General features: G+C 36.3%; 1 protein-coding gene across 1 annotated transcript in view; it reads left to right on the top strand.

Moving 5' to 3' along the window:
• The window catches only part of LUC7L2 (LUC7-like 2 (S. cerevisiae)), a 62,181-nt gene that overhangs the window by 19,036 nt on the left and 26,651 nt on the right, over positions 1–16,494 (top strand). The window contains 1 exon segment of the mRNA NM_001131056.1: positions 15,063–15,161. Within this exon segment, the coding sequence (NP_001124528.1) occupies positions 15,063–15,161 (99 nt within the window).

Genomic DNA, 16,494 nt, shown 5'->3' with positions numbered 1-16,494 from the left:
TTTATAATGCTCTTTCTTTGTTGTATAACTGAAGTTTGCCCTTTTCCTCAGATCTGTCACTTCCAGCAGAATATGACTCACCAATACTCTAGGTTATTTAGCAGAAGAATACACAGAAATGTATTTGGAGATGGAGAGTGTGATTTCTAAATATGTACTCACAACTGACTATTTGGAATATTTTTGAAATTCGGTTTGGTGAAAAATGCTCCATAACATTTTACCTTTTCATCAGTCTTCTACTGTGGTGTTGTGGTAGCCTAATTCATAGGCTAATAAGTCAATCAGATGAGATGATGAGATTAAATGTAGAATAGAGACTCAAAGTAATTGTATATATATTTTGGGGGGTTGTGATTTTTTTTTTATAAGCATTACTGTTGTAACTGATGAAGCTGCTTTATTTCAAAGGCTTGGATTATTCTCCTAGTTGTTGAGAATATTGTCTTGTTTTAGTCTCATTCTTATCCTCCTCCTGGCATAGTTTTTTTTTTTTTTTAATATTTTATTTATTTATTCATGAGAGACACAGAGAAAGTGGCAGAGACATAGGCAGAGGGAGAAGCAGACTCCCTGCAGGGGCACCAATGCAGGACTCTATCCCAGGACCCCAGGATCATGTCCTGAGCCAAAGGCAGATGCTCAACCACTCAGCCACCCAGGCGCCCCACTGGCATAGTTTCTTCCTGTTCTAGTCACTATGCAAACCATAGGCAGCCATCCCCTTTGAGATTTAGGCAAAACAAAAAACCTAAGCAAAGTTGTCCTTTTTTCCCCAGAACACCTTATTTCTAGTACAGATCTTCCCTGAAGAAAGAGAGTACACTAAAGTGCTTACAAAAATCTTTCCATCTAGCTTCTTGTGATCTGGAAAAAAGATGCGTAGTGCTAATAATTTAGAGGCATTAAATTTAAAGCAGAGTTGATAACAGAAACAAAATTAAGATCTGCAGAGATGAAAATGTATACTGTCATGATGCGCCTGTCCTAAAATTAGAGATGACCACTACTGATTGTAGCGCCTTCATCCTAGTACAATTTTAGGGTTGACAGGCCATTTTGTATTGTGTAAGGCCATCAGTTCATTGATGGGGAAAATTAAGGCTCAGAGAAATTGTGCTTGTCACAGGTCTCACAGAGAATTATATAGTACGTTATACTACACAGGAATCTTAGAGTTAAATACTTTAAAAAATGTTTTTGTTAATTTTATAGATAGCACATTTACTTAGGGCAGTGACTTTCAGATGTTTTTGAAGTGTCCTTGGAGGAATTTCATGAACTAAGGATATAGCGACAGGCCAGTCTTTTTTCTATTTCAACTGGAATTTTGCACATTTTAAGTAAAGGGACTTTCCACAAAATTTTGTTTAGAAAAAAATGGTTCTCCTCAGAAATTTATCAATTTATTTTTAAAGATCTTATTTATTTATTCATGAGAAGACAGAGAAAGGTAGAGACTAGGCAGAGGGAGAAGCAGGCTCCATGCAGGGAGCCCGAAGTGGGACTCCATTTTGGAACTCCAGGATCACGCTCTGAGCCGAAGACAGACGCTTAACCGCTGAGCCACCCAGGCAGGCATTCCCAGAAATAGAATTTAAAGCTTAAAATTGAGAAATACTTAGAGACAGGAATAAAGTAAAATTTTTTTCTGCCTTTCTGAAGTCATTAGGTAGGAATATTGTCAAAAATACTGAGTTGATTTTATGGTGCCCCAGTAGGTTCTGGTTTTTATCTAAAGTGTACTTTTTTACTAATTGAAAGTCCTTTATTGCATCTCTAAACTATTCTGTTTAAGGGCTCGTCTTAAATCAGTTACTTAGGTACATCCAAGCCTGAACTTTAAAACTCTTGAAGTCCCTTTGATAGTACATATATAAAAGTGCCATGAAAGTATGTAAAAGCAGAATAAGTGATATGAAACCATAAAATTTTCTCAACCAGCATGTAAGTTTCAAAATAAGGGCAGGGATGTTTTGTTCAGTGTTATGTCCCCAGCATCTAGAACAGTGTCCCTCCATTGTGTTGAATGAATTATCGATCCACCCAAAGCAAAACACTAAATAGTCTGTTGCAGAACTAACTTGAGTTTGAAAAATTAATGATTTTTAGGGGAAAATGCGTTATCTTTTAACATATAAGGAGCTGGAGAGTATCTTGGTTTTGTTGCTTATCAGAATATGACAGTAGTAGTAGCTCCACATGCAGATGTGAAAAAGTTAGTCTTTAGATATTTTAAACTCAAAATTTCTTCCCCAGAAATGGTTTGTTTAGGACAATTTTGGTATTTTTTAACAGTTCTTAGCAATAGCCCAGATGATTGGTTTCACTTTTTTTATTTTTAATTTATGACAGGTCAATTTCTTGAGCTGCCCAATTTGTGAAAATGCCAGTTTTTCCAGTCTTAAGTTTAACCAGTTTTGGCTCTCGAAGTATATCTTATACTATGTCCTTGTATTAAGCAGATTTTGCTATTTGCATTTTATTCTTCAGTCAATTATAAAAATGTGCATTCCTTCAACAAGCATTTCTAGAGATCGCGTAAACCAAAAACACCTTTGGCGCCTAGGAAGTCAGAGGCACATGAAAAGCTTCCCAGTGAATAATTAAAACTTTACTACTAAACTTCATTCATTCATTCATTCATTCATTCATTCACAAGAGACACAGAGAGTGGGAGAGAGAGAGAGAGAGAGAGAGAGAAGGGCAGAGACACAGGCAGCAGGAGGGAAGCAGGCTCCATGCAGGAACCCTGATGCAGAACCTGATCCCAGGACTCCAGAATCAGGCCCTGAGCCAAAGGCAGATGCTCAACCATTGAGCCACCCAAGCCTCCTGCTACTATAAAAACCAAGTCCTCAATGTTGTTTATAGTATATTTGGCAAATTGGCACACACATACCCTGAACTATTCAACGTGGGGTGCATATGCCCTTGGGAAATAACTTTTTTCTGTCATACTAAATAATCTTGTAGTCATTCATTTTATATACTTAAAGTAATACACTTGAGGCTTATGGAAGTGATTTTTTTTTTCTTCTTTTTTTTTTAAGATTTTATTCATTTATTCATGAATGACACAGAGAGAGGTAGAGACACAGGCAGAGGGAGAAGCAGGCTCCATGCAGGGAGCCCGATGCGGTACTCTATCCCGGGACTCCAGGATCACACCTTGGGCCGAAGGCGGCGCTAAACTGCTGAGCCACTGGGGCTGCCCTTGTTTGATTTTTTGAAACAAATTTTAAATCTTGGACCTATCTGATAGAATGAGTCTTGAAAAAATAGAAAGTTTTAAAGACCAGGCAAAGTAGAATGAGATCTGGAAGTTACTGTTAAAGTGGATTGTTTTTCATAGTCTAGTACTTGGTTAACATATTTTGGTGTCATATTTGCTTTTTTGTACAGTGATTCTCAATGCTTATTATCTGAGAACCTCAAATCATCCTCTGAGTATTCCCTGAACTCCTCAGATCTGTTTTAGAGAGATGTACGGTTTTATAAACTGTGTTTTAAGATGTCTATAGAAACTAGTGTGTCTTTGAGGCTATTCAGTGAAAAAGAGAAGATGGCATTATAAATGCATCATTTGGAGGGTGTAAACAATGAACACAGAATAGAGCAGCAGATACATGATAATAAATGAAAACTTGAAACACATATTTTTGTTGTACCAGGGGATTAACCACAAATATCAAGCAAAGTCACAGACTGTCACTGGAAATATTTATCAAACCGATGAGTTTTACCTTAATGTGCAGGTGGCAAGACAGATGACTTACTGAAATCTTTTTTAGTTTGATGATTCTCACTCATGAAGGGAATAGTAAAAGCATTTGATATTTTATTTTGACCCATATACAGTAAAACATGTTGGATGTATATTGTCCCATAGACCTTACAGGATCAAAAATATAGGCATGTATATTAATGTATTTGGATAACATAATTTGTAAAATTTCGAGACTTAGGTTTTTATGTTTTTTCCCTTTTCTGGTATTTATAATAGCGTTTGGAGTAATGAAATTTAATATTGAAATTAAGAAGAAGAAGAAATCAAAAAAGATGAGGAAGGTGGGCTAGAGAAAGAATTTACAGTAAAAGTCAAAAAATTTTTCTTCAAAAAGTAATTTATTTTTTCATCTCTTTGGTGCTCCCAAAGAGTGGTACTGATTGCTAAGATAAGCATTCATTCATTCATTCATTCATTCATTTAACAAGTACTTATTAAGGACCTACTGCTATGTTGGGGATACAGAAGTGAACATAGGTTTCTCCTTTCATGGTGAGAGACACACAGCTAAGTGAAAAATAATGTGATTTAAGTTGCTAGGACAAAAAAAAAAGCATAGTTAGATAATTTAGACTGTCTGAGACCGTGGTCCAGGGACTACTCACGGTGGTTAGAGAAAACTTTTGATAAAGTGACATTTGAAGAGATCTAAATGTTCAGAAACTTAAGCCAGTCATTTTTGAGTGGGAATGAACTTGGCACATGTTGCTTCTTCACAGAAGCTTTTGGTGTTTTCCTATTGTACGTATGGTCAAAAATCTAAAATCCTTAGCCCCCAGTCTACCTCTTCTTGAATGAATAATAAATTGGTTTGGTTCTTTTCTTTTTACCAGACTGACTTCTTCATTTTCTCACTATTTTCCTTCCCCAGCATGATTCTCATTTTTGTCTCTTTTCTCTTGCTGGAATATCTTTTCTCCTTTACCCACTTAAATCCTGCCTGGCTTGCTACTTTTGATTGCCTGAGCTTATAGCCTTTTAGTTAGCCTCTGAACCCCTGTGTGGTGCCTGCTCTCCATACTACTGAGTAGGCGTTTTAGTTTATCTTATTTATTTATTTATTTATTTATTTATTTATTTTTTAATTTTTATTTATTTATGATAGTCACACAGAGAGAGAGAGAGAGGCAGAGACATAGGCAGAGGGAGAAGCAGGCTCCATGCACCGGGAGCCCAACGTGGGATTCGATCCCGGGTCTCCAGGATCGCACCCTGGGCCAAAGGCAGGCGCTAAACCACTGCGCCACCCAGGGATCCCAGTTTATCTTATTTATATACGTGTTCTCTCTTCCTCTCTTCTCAATTGGATAGTATATTCTTTCTAGGTCAAGGAATTTGTTTTTTTTTGTTGTTGTTGTTTTGAATTTTAAGTTTTTTTATTTTATTTTTTTTTTATTGGTGATCAATTTACCAACATACACAATAACCCCCAGTGCCCTTCACCCAATCACTCCCACCCCTCGCCCTCCTCCCCTTCTACCACCCCTAGTTTGTTTCCCAGAGTTAGCAGTCTTTACGTTATGTCTCCCTTTCTGATATTTCCCACACATTTCTTCTCCCTTCCCTTATATTCCCTTTCACTATTATTTATATTCCCCACATGAATGAGAACATATAATGTTTGTCCTTCTCCGACTGACTGACTTCACTCAGCAAGGAATTTGTTTTTTAAAAGATTTTGTTTACTTGAGAGAGAGTGCGCAATAGAGCACGAGTGGAGTAGAGTGGCAAGCAGAGTAGAGGGGCAGAGGGAGAGAGAAGCAGACCCCACTGAGCAGGGAGCCCAGACCCAAGGCAGTCCCAGGATGCTGGGAACATGACCTGAGGTGAAGGCAGCCTCCTAACTGACTTAGCCACCTAGGCGCCCCAAGGACTTTTCTTTTAATATTATCTAGGTATCTTTGCATATCTTGATTTGGAATGAATAAGAAATTATTTCATGCTATGTTTTTCAAAAACAGTATTAAAAGCTGGGAGACGAGCTTTATTTTTCTTTATCCACTCAGGGAAGAATGGACTTGGAAGTGGAGAGCATATGAGTGGGAATGGGCAGTTAATAAATAGGAAGTGGTAAAAAGCAGGATCTACTCTGCATGCAATGTGTCCCTTTCCTCTTCACCTGTCACTTCTGTTGGACTTAATTTGAATACCAGGATTGAAATTAAGAAAGAAATACCTTAATTTTTATTTTAAGGCAATATGGCGTAACTTGAGTGCATACCCAGGTTTTATTATTTCAAGGTTTTTTTTGTATTATACTGGGCTTTCTCTTGTTTTTTGAGCTGGGGCTTGAATCAAATGTTGAACATGGATAGAAGAGAGATTTTATATATATGAGGAAGGAAGAAAGCGAAGGTGCGAGAAGTGAGAAAGTGTAGGTGATTTGTCTTTTAGAAAATAGCATTGGCATTGGAGGGCATGTAAAAGGATTCACGTGGTCCGACAGCTTTTTATTTCCTATGCTCTGTCCTGCTGTCATGCCATTGTGTCACTTTTTCTTCAGCTGGTATGTATTGCTTTCAGTACTTGATGAATATCACTGTCTATTCTTTGATTCCCTGCTATTTTTCTGCTATATCTAAGTTATTGTTTGTTACGTTTTGATGTCTTTCACCTTTGTCTTGAAACTCCTAAAATAGTGTAAGAAAACCTAAGAAGAAGACACATGGGAAGAATTATTTTAAACTAAGCAGTGTAAATAAATAAATGAATTAAAGCCAGTTTAGGTAACAGTGAAACTATTGCTCTAATGAAGGTGGTTTTTAGAAAGTTAAATTTACCAAGCAGTAGCGTTTGTTTTTAATTTTTAAGTATGATAATAGAAATTTATACTGTTATTAAGCATTCTTCATCTTCTCCCTCTTTAATATTAAATTTTCTTGTGATAATATATTATGATCTTGCAGGTGGCACTGTTCTTTAGAAGTACTTTTCAGTATTTTTGTTGTTAATAAGTTGACTTAGGGAAGTCAGATTTGGGGCTCTTTTTTTTTTTTTTTTTTTTTTTAAAGATTTTATTTGAGAGAGAGAAAGAAAAAGCACAAACAGGGAGAGCAGCAAGCAGAGGCAGAGGGAGAAGCAGGCCCCCCTGTGAGCTGGAGTCCAACGCAGGGCTCGATCCCAGGACCCTGAGATCATGACGCGAGCCACCCAGGTGCTCCAGATACGGTGTTCCTATATAATTTGTTAAAGAAGGTCTCTTAGAAGAATACTTGAGCTGTAATTCTAAGGAGGAATATGTAAAGCTGTGCTTGGAAGACTTAATTGGATAAAAAAAGCCTTTAGTGAATTTAGTATTATATCTGTGGCATACTGGACACTACTATTTAGATTTCCTGTTGTTACATCACATTTAACATGTCCAGAACACGATATTTCCTGTTACAGACCGACTCTTCCCATTTGATTTAGTCATTTGTCTTGGTGGCGTCATTGCTCATGCTTGAAATACTTGAGGCCATGATGAGACTCCTTACCTTCTCCTCTCCATGCTTCATTACCATTTAGTTAATTGTTTAGTTGATAGTTCCATTTAATTAGTTAATTGGAAGTCATTGTGTTATGGAAAGAATAGTGAGCTGTATCGAGTACTGGATTTAGATTTTTACTGTTCCTGCTAGTTTATAATCTTAGGCTTATGATTTTATGATTTCTCTGACCCTTGATGTCATTGTTGTAGGCAGGTGGTGATGGAACTGATGATTTCAGAGATCCTTAATGGATTCTTCTGTACTATCCTATTTTATCTCCATCACCTGCTTTCTCTTTTCTAATTTGACCCTATGGCTTTGTTTCTGTCTCATAATAGTGTATCCCACCCTTGACCTCTTTCTTCTTGTCAGTCCATCCAGTAGTGTGGTATTAATGCTTCTAAAATACAGATTTTATCATATCCTATTTCTGTCCAGGTTGTCAGGCATTCTTTTTTTCCTATAAAGTCTGCATGTTGATTCATATTCAGAATCTTCCACAATCTAGTTAGAGTCTGTAATTTTTTTTTTTTTTTTTAAGATTTTATTTATTCATGAGAGACAGAGAGAGAGAGAGAGAGAGAGGCAAAGACACAGGCAGAGAGAAGCAGGCTCCATGCAGGGAGCCTGATGCAGAACGCGATCCCAGGATTCCAGGATCACGCCCTGTGCCAAAGGCAGGCACTAAACCACTGAGCCACCCAGGGATCCCCAGAGTCTGTAATTTGATTGATGAAGAAGTAATCCTGAAGTATTAGAGAAGTTCAGAGAGATTAAGTAAATTTCTCAAAGTTAAATGGATAATAAGATGCAAAGGGGGAGGTCTTCTAAGTTGCTGAGTGTCTTATTTTTTAGACAATATAGTTTTCAAGTAAAAGTGGAAAAAGCATAAAACATGAGTATTTCCCATTATATATCATCTCCCATCCCAGACACAAAGCCTGTCAACAATGTACCTTTTTCACTCCCCTGTGTGTATTTTAACAAATGGCATTTATGTTGATTTTTTTTTCCCCACTTTACTTGGAGAAGTTTCCAAATAGTGGTCTATATTTTAAAAACATGACTGCATATTTCATAATATGGCTATTCCGTAAATCATTTATTCAATGACTATTTGAATAGTTTTTGGTTTTGGTGTATGGTGTCACAATGAAATCTTTGCATGTGTATCTATTTGTATATTTGCAACTGTTGCTCTAGTTTAATGTCTTCATTTTTTTCATTGAGAATAAAAATTTCTTGATAGCAGGAATTATATTTTGATACTGTTTTATAACTCCCTTTAGGATCTAACTCGTTGATCTGAGTAAATACAACAAAGCAAGAATATTTACAGTTCTTGAAGTGATTACTATGCCTAGTTTCACTGATTTTTTCATTAATATATTACTACCATCAGTTTATAGCTGGCAGTACACGCAGATGTGTAGGTCAACCCTTTGATTTGCTCTACTATAATACCATGTTTATTGATTTTGATGTAATTTCTGCATGCCTCTGTTCCTGGTTTTTTTCCCGCCAAATTAAAGTGGCTTCATTGATTTTTTTTTTCTGCCTATAAGAATAATACATAATAATTCATTGTGTTTAATTCAACCAATATCAAACCAGTTCTCACAGCAGTGTCTACATGAATTTACAAAAATGGCATTTTTATTAATTTTCTTTGCCATCTCTTTTCTCCACTTAGTATCAAGTTCATAATTTCTAATGGCTATATAATATGTTGTATGACTGTTCCGTAATTCAGTTAACCAAAACCCCATTGCTAGGCTCTTAATGTTTCTAATTTTTTACATAAAAAAAATCATTGCTAAAATTTTGTTGACTTTGTGTATTTATTTCCTTGTTTCTGCAAGTTCTTGGAGTTCCTTAAATCATCACATTTATTCAGTTGTATAAAACCTGCTCTTTTATGTAGGAGGGGAAAAATAAGAGAAACCATTTTCCTTGTGAAGCTTAAAGTCCACTTGAGGAGACAATGTTCATTTTTGAAATTTTTTTTTCAAGATTTTTATTTATTTATTCATGACACACAGAAAGGCATAGGCAGAGGGAGAGGCAGGTTCCCTGTGGGGAGCCTGATGCAGGACTCAATCCCAGGACCCCAGGATTGTGACCTGAGCCAAAGGCAGATGCTCACAACCACTGAGCCACCCAGGAGCCCTCATTTTTGACATTTCAAAAGAACACCTAGAAAAGCCCTTAACAGAATCAACTTTGTTAAATAGTAAAGTTATAAAATTATAAAAAATAAAATATAAAATTATAAAATGCTGACAAGTTGTAAGAAGTTACAGAATTAGATATAGTGATTTAGTCAAGACTTCACAGAGGAAATGGATTTAGGATGGAGAAGACAAAATCCAGAACTGAATTTTTCCTATTAAAAGTAAGCATTTTTCCCATTTACAATCTAAGAATTTAGATTTATTATTTTTTTTTAAATACCAGGGATCAACTTGTGGGGAAGAATGGAATTATGAAGTCAATTACTAATTAAATTTAAAAATTTAAAAATGCTTCCTATGGCTTTCATTACAAATAGAGCCATTATAAGTTAAATAACCAAGCATTTTATTTTGTTCAGTTTGAAGCTCATTTATTTAACTAGCGAAGCAGCAAGTATATCTATGCACTGAGTGTTCAAAGCACTATTGAAACTATAGAGGTGAAGTCAGGATTGATTCAGCTTTTGAGGATTTGTCCAGAGGTCATGATGTGGTTCTGTCATGGTTCCCTTTTTGGTGGCTTAAATTAGATGACTGTGATCTTGGAGAGCATTAATATGGGCATACTTGCATTTCACTCACTTTTATGTTGGCAGGTAGTTGTGGAGTTTGTTTTGGCTTGCTTGTTCTTTATTTTAAATACTCCTTGTGTGTATGAAATGCCAGAATACATGTTTAGTCATGATGTTATGGACAGAGGAAAATTGATGACTAGTTCTAGAATTCTGGAAATCTGTATATACCTACTGCCCTGCTAGATCCCTGAAGAATAAGCACTGAGGCTATTCCAGCCCCCCCCCCCCGCCCCCAATTACAGGTATCCCCTTCCTCCTAGGATTTTGGCCCCCTCAATCTACTATTGTAAGCTAGACTAGACTGTAAAGCTGCAGAGTTTATGGCCCAGGATATTGTCAAGTCCAAGCAGTCTACCTCCTGGAGGACAGTAGCACATAGGGAGTAAGAGAGAAGAGTAGCATAAAATACCTAGGAAGGAAGAGAGTTCTGGCAAAATTGATAATCATTGGAGAGGTGAAAAAGACCTTCCCTCCAGAGCTCAGGTCAGTTTTTTTACTTGGTTTTATCTTGACCACCCTTGATAAAGCTCAGCGCCCCCATGCCAAATGTTCTTTGTCCTATTTGACCAGTTTGATTCGTTCAACAAATGTTTCTTAAACATTCCTATGTAAGAGGCAAATTACACAGTAGATAAAACAGAAAGAAAATACTTGTCCTTGTGGAGCTCACATGCTTAGTGAGGTAGTAAAAATTTACCCCTTCCACAAATTCCCCTCCAAGGCATATCCCCCCCGCCAACTTTCCTTTTCTTACCAAAACTCCTCCCTTACACCAGTGGTATAATTGTGTCCTTTTTGGTGGTCATCTTGTTCTTGACCCGCATAATTGTTTTTTTTTTTTTTTTTTCCTTTGGTTGGTTGTATGATGTAAATTTAAAGAAAGAGTAGAGGAAAAGCCTTGAATTCCTGCCAATAAGTAGTATGAGTAGGCAACAGAGATGTTTAGGTTAAACAGTGAGACAAGATTTATATAGTAATTTGAGGTTTTTATTGCGAACAGATTGGAAATCTAGTTAAGTAGAGGATAAAGAAAAGGGAGATAACTGGAGGAAAGGCAGTAGTAGTAGTTTTGGTTATCTGCTCTGTGCAGATCACTAGCATGGTTAAACAAAAGGGGGAGGCTAGACGAGAAATCAATCTAGCCAGATTTTCTAGTATCTGGAATAAGTCTGTCTTTCTGGGCTTCAGTTCATTTGTCTGTAGATTGGGAGTAAAATTAGATCAGTGAGTGATTCCCAACACTGTACATTAAAAATACTTGGGGCTCTTTTACAATTCTGTCTTTGGCGGGTAGGGCATGGACCTATATTCAAAAGCTTGCATTAATATCACCCAAGTTAAAAACCACTGCACTGGATCAATGGCATTCCCAACTGTGGCATCATAACATCTTAGGAAATAAGTATAGCATCCCTTTAACAACTATAGCTATAGAAATACACACACAAAGGGAGCTGTTAGAGAGATTAATGTTAAGATATCAATTAAGAAACACACTGCGGTGGCTGGTTGACTCCATTGGTAGAGCATGCAGCTCTTGATCATGACATTGTGAGTTCAAGCACCATGTTGGGCATAGAGCCTACTTAAATACACACACAGGTGTAGCAGTGATGGTAACAGTGCTCTTTTACAATTCCTTTTTTCACTACTGTCTTATTTTCCTGCATATTTTAGGAGCATTACGTTTTTTCCTATAGCATTTTTAAAATGTTGCTTTTAATAAGCAGTTTTGAATTTCCACACATCAATGTCAAGTTTCAGTTGCTGTTTATTGTCCCTGAAAGACATAGTTAATCCATAGGCTTATGAATGAGAGTTAGTGGGGCCTGGAAAAATCTAAGCATGCTCAGCAACGCAGTGATACATGAGAGCCGTTAGTGGGATGAGGATTTACAAGACTGGTGACTATTCCTTATTATTTTCCAAAGGATAACTTTGAAGACATTGTCTATAGTTTCCCATTCATTCTTTTATGTAATAACCGAGGTAATAGAGTTTTACAGAGAAACTTATTTTTTTAGGTAGTCCTAAAATGTCACAGTTGGAAGAAGGAAGCTACCTGATAGTTGAATTCTTTCCTCAATATCCTAGAACTGTTTGAGGATCTTTCAGTTATCTGGGAACTCACTAAATTTTGAGAAAGTCTATTCTATCTTTGGAAAGCTTTGATCATTAGAAAGTTGGTATTTTTTGTGTGTGGGGTTTTTTTTTGTTTTTGTTTTTTAATTTTTTTTAATTTTAGAGAAAGTTAAAATCTGACTCAAGTCCCTTGCCTTGGGGCCATAATATCTGTTTCTGGGGACACCTGGGTGGCTCAGTGGTTGAGCGTCTGCCTTCACGCATATGGTGTGATCCCTGAGCCCCAGGATCAAGTCCCAAATTGGGCTTCCTGCATGGAGCCTGCTTCTCTCTCTGCCAGTGTCTCTGCCTCTTTGTCTCTTATGAATGAATGAATGAATGAATGAATGAATGAATGAATGAATGAATGAATGAATCTTAAAAAAAAAAACTGTTGTTTCGTACTGAAAAGTTCTTTAGTTAATTGAGGACTAGGTTCACATTTTGATTTTCCCTGACTAATCACATCTGTCCTGGGTTTTTTTGGAACAGCTTGGTTCTGGAACACTTGGTCTAACTTACTTATATCCCTTCGAAATGTGTTAGCACACAGAATGTATCTTTTGGAAGAGCGGTGTTTGCTAGCCTTCAGCAAGAGATTTCTCACTTTGTTCATACCATGCCCTGTAAGTTAATTTATCTCAGTCATGGCACACTGTAACCCTTACTTTTGTTTTTTTTTTTTTTTTTTTTAACCCTTACTTTTGACTAGTATGTTTCTCGTTTGTCTTAATTTTCTACTCATAGCTAAGTTATTTGTAAATTTGTCTTCTTAGATGGGACTATAAGACTTGATATTTATTTTAAATTTTATATGATTTATCAATTCTTTTTTTTTTAATATTTATTTGTGAGAGACACATGGGGGAGAGGGGGGACAGAGACACAGGTAGAGGGAGAAGCAGGCCCCATGCAGAAAGCCCGATGTGGGATTTTGGGATTTGATCCCGGGTCTCCAGGATCATGCCCTGGGCCGAAGGCGGCGCTAAACTGCTGAGCCACCTAGGCGTCTCTCAATCTTTGTTTGTTTGTTTTTAAGTTTATTTTTAAGTAATCTCTAAACCCAGTTTGGGACTCAAACTCACCACCCTGAAATCAAGTCATGTGCTCTTCCAGCTAAGCCAACCATGTGCCCCAGTTCTTCTGAATCTTAATCCAGTGAATTCACTGGGGTTTTTTTTAGCTTGGGATATTGTACAAAATTAGTGTTGATATCCTTGGTTATATCCAGGTTTTTGGTAAAAAAGTTAAACTCATTTCTAGGTACTTATATACAAACTAAGGCCCAGACCTATGTGCTATTGATATTGTAGTCTGTTCCTTGATTCTAGAAACTTCCCTCTGCCTAACGCTGGCTTTTTTTAAAGATCTGCCTCCTAAATCTTCTGTAAAACCTTAAGCACTCTTTTCTTAGCTTTTCCTAAGGTTAATTTGCTTCCTCACATGTTTTTTTTTTTTTTTAAAGATTTTATTTATTTATTCATGAGAGACACACACACAGAGAGAGAGAGAGGCAGAGACACAGGCAGAGGGAGAAGCAGGCTCCATGCAGGGAGCCTGATGTGGGACTCGATCCCGGGTCTCCAGGATCATGCCCTGGGCTGCAGGCTGCACTAAACCGCTGCACCGCCAGGGCTGCCCCCTCACATGTTTTAAATCCAATTTCAATATATCCTCTTCAGATTGTCTAGTAGCCTCCCATCATAATGGGATCATTCCCATTTTATTAAACCACTTAACTGTATTCAGAGACACAGTCGTGGTTAATTTTTGTTTCCCCTCCTCTAAATGTCAGCTCCGTGAGGTCAGAGACTCTGAGTATCAGTGTCGGTTAACTCTGTGTCCCTAGCCCCTAGCATAGTGCTTTGGCACAAGTGGGTACACCATTCATTAATTAACAGAATGGCTTTACTACTATAATGGTTGTCATATTTTAACTTTATACTTAGTTTGTATAACAAAACCAAAGGCGGTATTTACTATTTTAAATTATTGTATTCCCTTTTTACCAACCTTTCAGCAATTCTCAGACATTCTATTGATAGGATAGCATACTTCCAATTGGAAAAATCTGTTTTACTTGACTCATCCATTAATAACGTTTGTAAATATCTTTGCGTCTAGCCCAAGTTTTTCCCATTTACCCTTAACGGAGTTCCTGAAAGATCTTATCAGTTCCCAGATGCACGTAAAATAGGTTTTTAGGAACTTTTGTCTCAGGAGAAAACCTCTAATTTGATAAATAATGTGTGCTTGAAATTCCAAGTAGGAGGATCCTAGGCTAAATGGGAGTATATTTTATATTCCTGATACATGCTTATAAATAGGGTTTGATACTTGGTTTTTGTGAAGTTCTATCCAGTCCTTTTTACTAGTTCACCTAGTCTTGTCTGGAATGCTTATCAAGATAACTGGTCTAATGTTTGAGGACTCCCATCTTTATTGGGAAATTAGAATGTTCTTTTTTTTTTTTTTAATTAGAATGTTCTTTAAAGAATATTAACTATAGTTCAGCAATTTGGTTTACATATTCTTTTAGTTTGATTTTAAGCTAATGTTATCTTTGTTAATAGGCTAAGTGAAATTTGTTTTGATACAGATGCTAGAAGGTATTTTTTTTTTTTTTTTCAGATTTTTAGTTTTCCTCATCTCTTCTTAAGTACAAAAGTGATCACTGTTCCCATTTGTTAGTAGACAGAATCGGTGTGTTGTTTTTTTTTCTGGCACCAAGTTTTATACTTGTCTGTGAAATTTTTGTAAATAACATCAATAAGACTTAATATGTATTTTGAAGAGAACTGTGGTTGTTTATGAATTTTTTAAAAAAATGTGTTTACTGTTTCAATAATACATCTTTTTTTTCCCCCCCCAGAGAATGGATCTTGGAGAATGTCTGAAAGTTCATGACCTGGCTTTAAGAGCAGATTATGAAATTGCGTCCAAAGAACAAGATTTTTTCTTTGAACTTGATGTATGTGTCTTTTGCTTTAATGGGTTAGATTATTTTTTCTGGTAAAACATTTTGAATGTGGATTAATATTTCTATAGGAAAAGGCTCTTAGCAAATTATCTTCTTTGTAGTTAAATGAAGGACAGTACTAAATTAAGATCTTTTTTTTTCTAGGTCATATATTTTCTTGACTAACAACATTTAAAAAAAATACAATGTGAATCAGTATTTTAAGAAAATTTGTAAAAATCATGCAATACATATATTCTTTTGAAAATTAAACTATTCCAGTAAAGTTGTAATGATTAAGGAAACCTTAGTTTAAGCACATGTAAACAACAAATTTCTGGTGTATTTAAGGCCCTTTAATAATCTACTGAGTTAAAAAATAATCTACTGAGTTTTTACACTCATTTTTATTTTTGTATCTGTAAATGTAACTTTAAAAATTTATATAGAACATACCAATTAGCATTACATGAACAATGAGCATACATCTTATAACTTTTTATTAGTAAGATGTGATAGGTATTTTACTTGGTTTGAAAGATAAAACAGGCACCCCCATTTACTTCTTTTCTAAGAATTTCTGCGGACTGAAATGAAAATCAGGGGTGCCTGGGTGGCTCAGTCAGTTAAGTGTTCAGCTTGATTTCAGCTCAGGTTATAATCTCAGGGTCAAGAGATCAAGCTACGCGTTGGCTTTTTTTTTTTTTTTTTTTTTTTAAGATTTTATTTATTTGAGAGAGAGCACAAGTGAGGTTGAGGGGCAGCTGGAGAAGTAGACTCCCTGCTGAGCAGGGAGCTCAATGTGAGGTTGGATCCCAGGAGCCCAGGATCATGATCTGAGCCAAAGGCAGGTAGATACTTAACCGAGTGAGCCAGCCAGACAACTCCTCCACATCTGCTTCTACGCTTGGCGTGGAGCCTGCTTAAGATTCTCTCTCCCTTTCCTTGCCCCTGCACGTTCTCTCTCTCTGTTTTCTCTGTTAAAAAAAAAAAAATCTATGTAAACATAATTTAACATGAGGCTAAATAGTTGGGTGGGAGACATCTTAAATTGGATTTTGATTTAATATATTCTGGGCATAAAATACAGCAGAAACCATCATCTAGATCTAGGGGTATGGATATTTAGGTCATTTTCCATATTTTATCATTATAGTATGGTAATATATTATTTCTTTCTACATATCAAGTACCTATAGAATAAATTTCTAGAAATAGAATAACCAAGTCCAAGAAAAGTTTTGCCAAGTTATTCTCTATGAGACATCAATTTATACTTCTACCAGTAATTTGTGAAATTACTTCCTATATGGTGACATGGTGTGTTTGTCAAAGATTCCTTTGC

This window comes from Canis lupus, chromosome 16 (assembly GCF_011100685.1).
Source record: "Canis lupus familiaris isolate Mischka breed German Shepherd chromosome 16, alternate assembly UU_Cfam_GSD_1.0, whole genome shotgun sequence".
In the NCBI taxonomy this organism is placed as follows: domain Eukaryota; kingdom Metazoa; phylum Chordata; class Mammalia; order Carnivora; family Canidae; genus Canis; species Canis lupus.
Note: the sequence above shows the minus strand (reverse complement) of the source record. Positions and strands in the feature narration are given on the sequence as shown.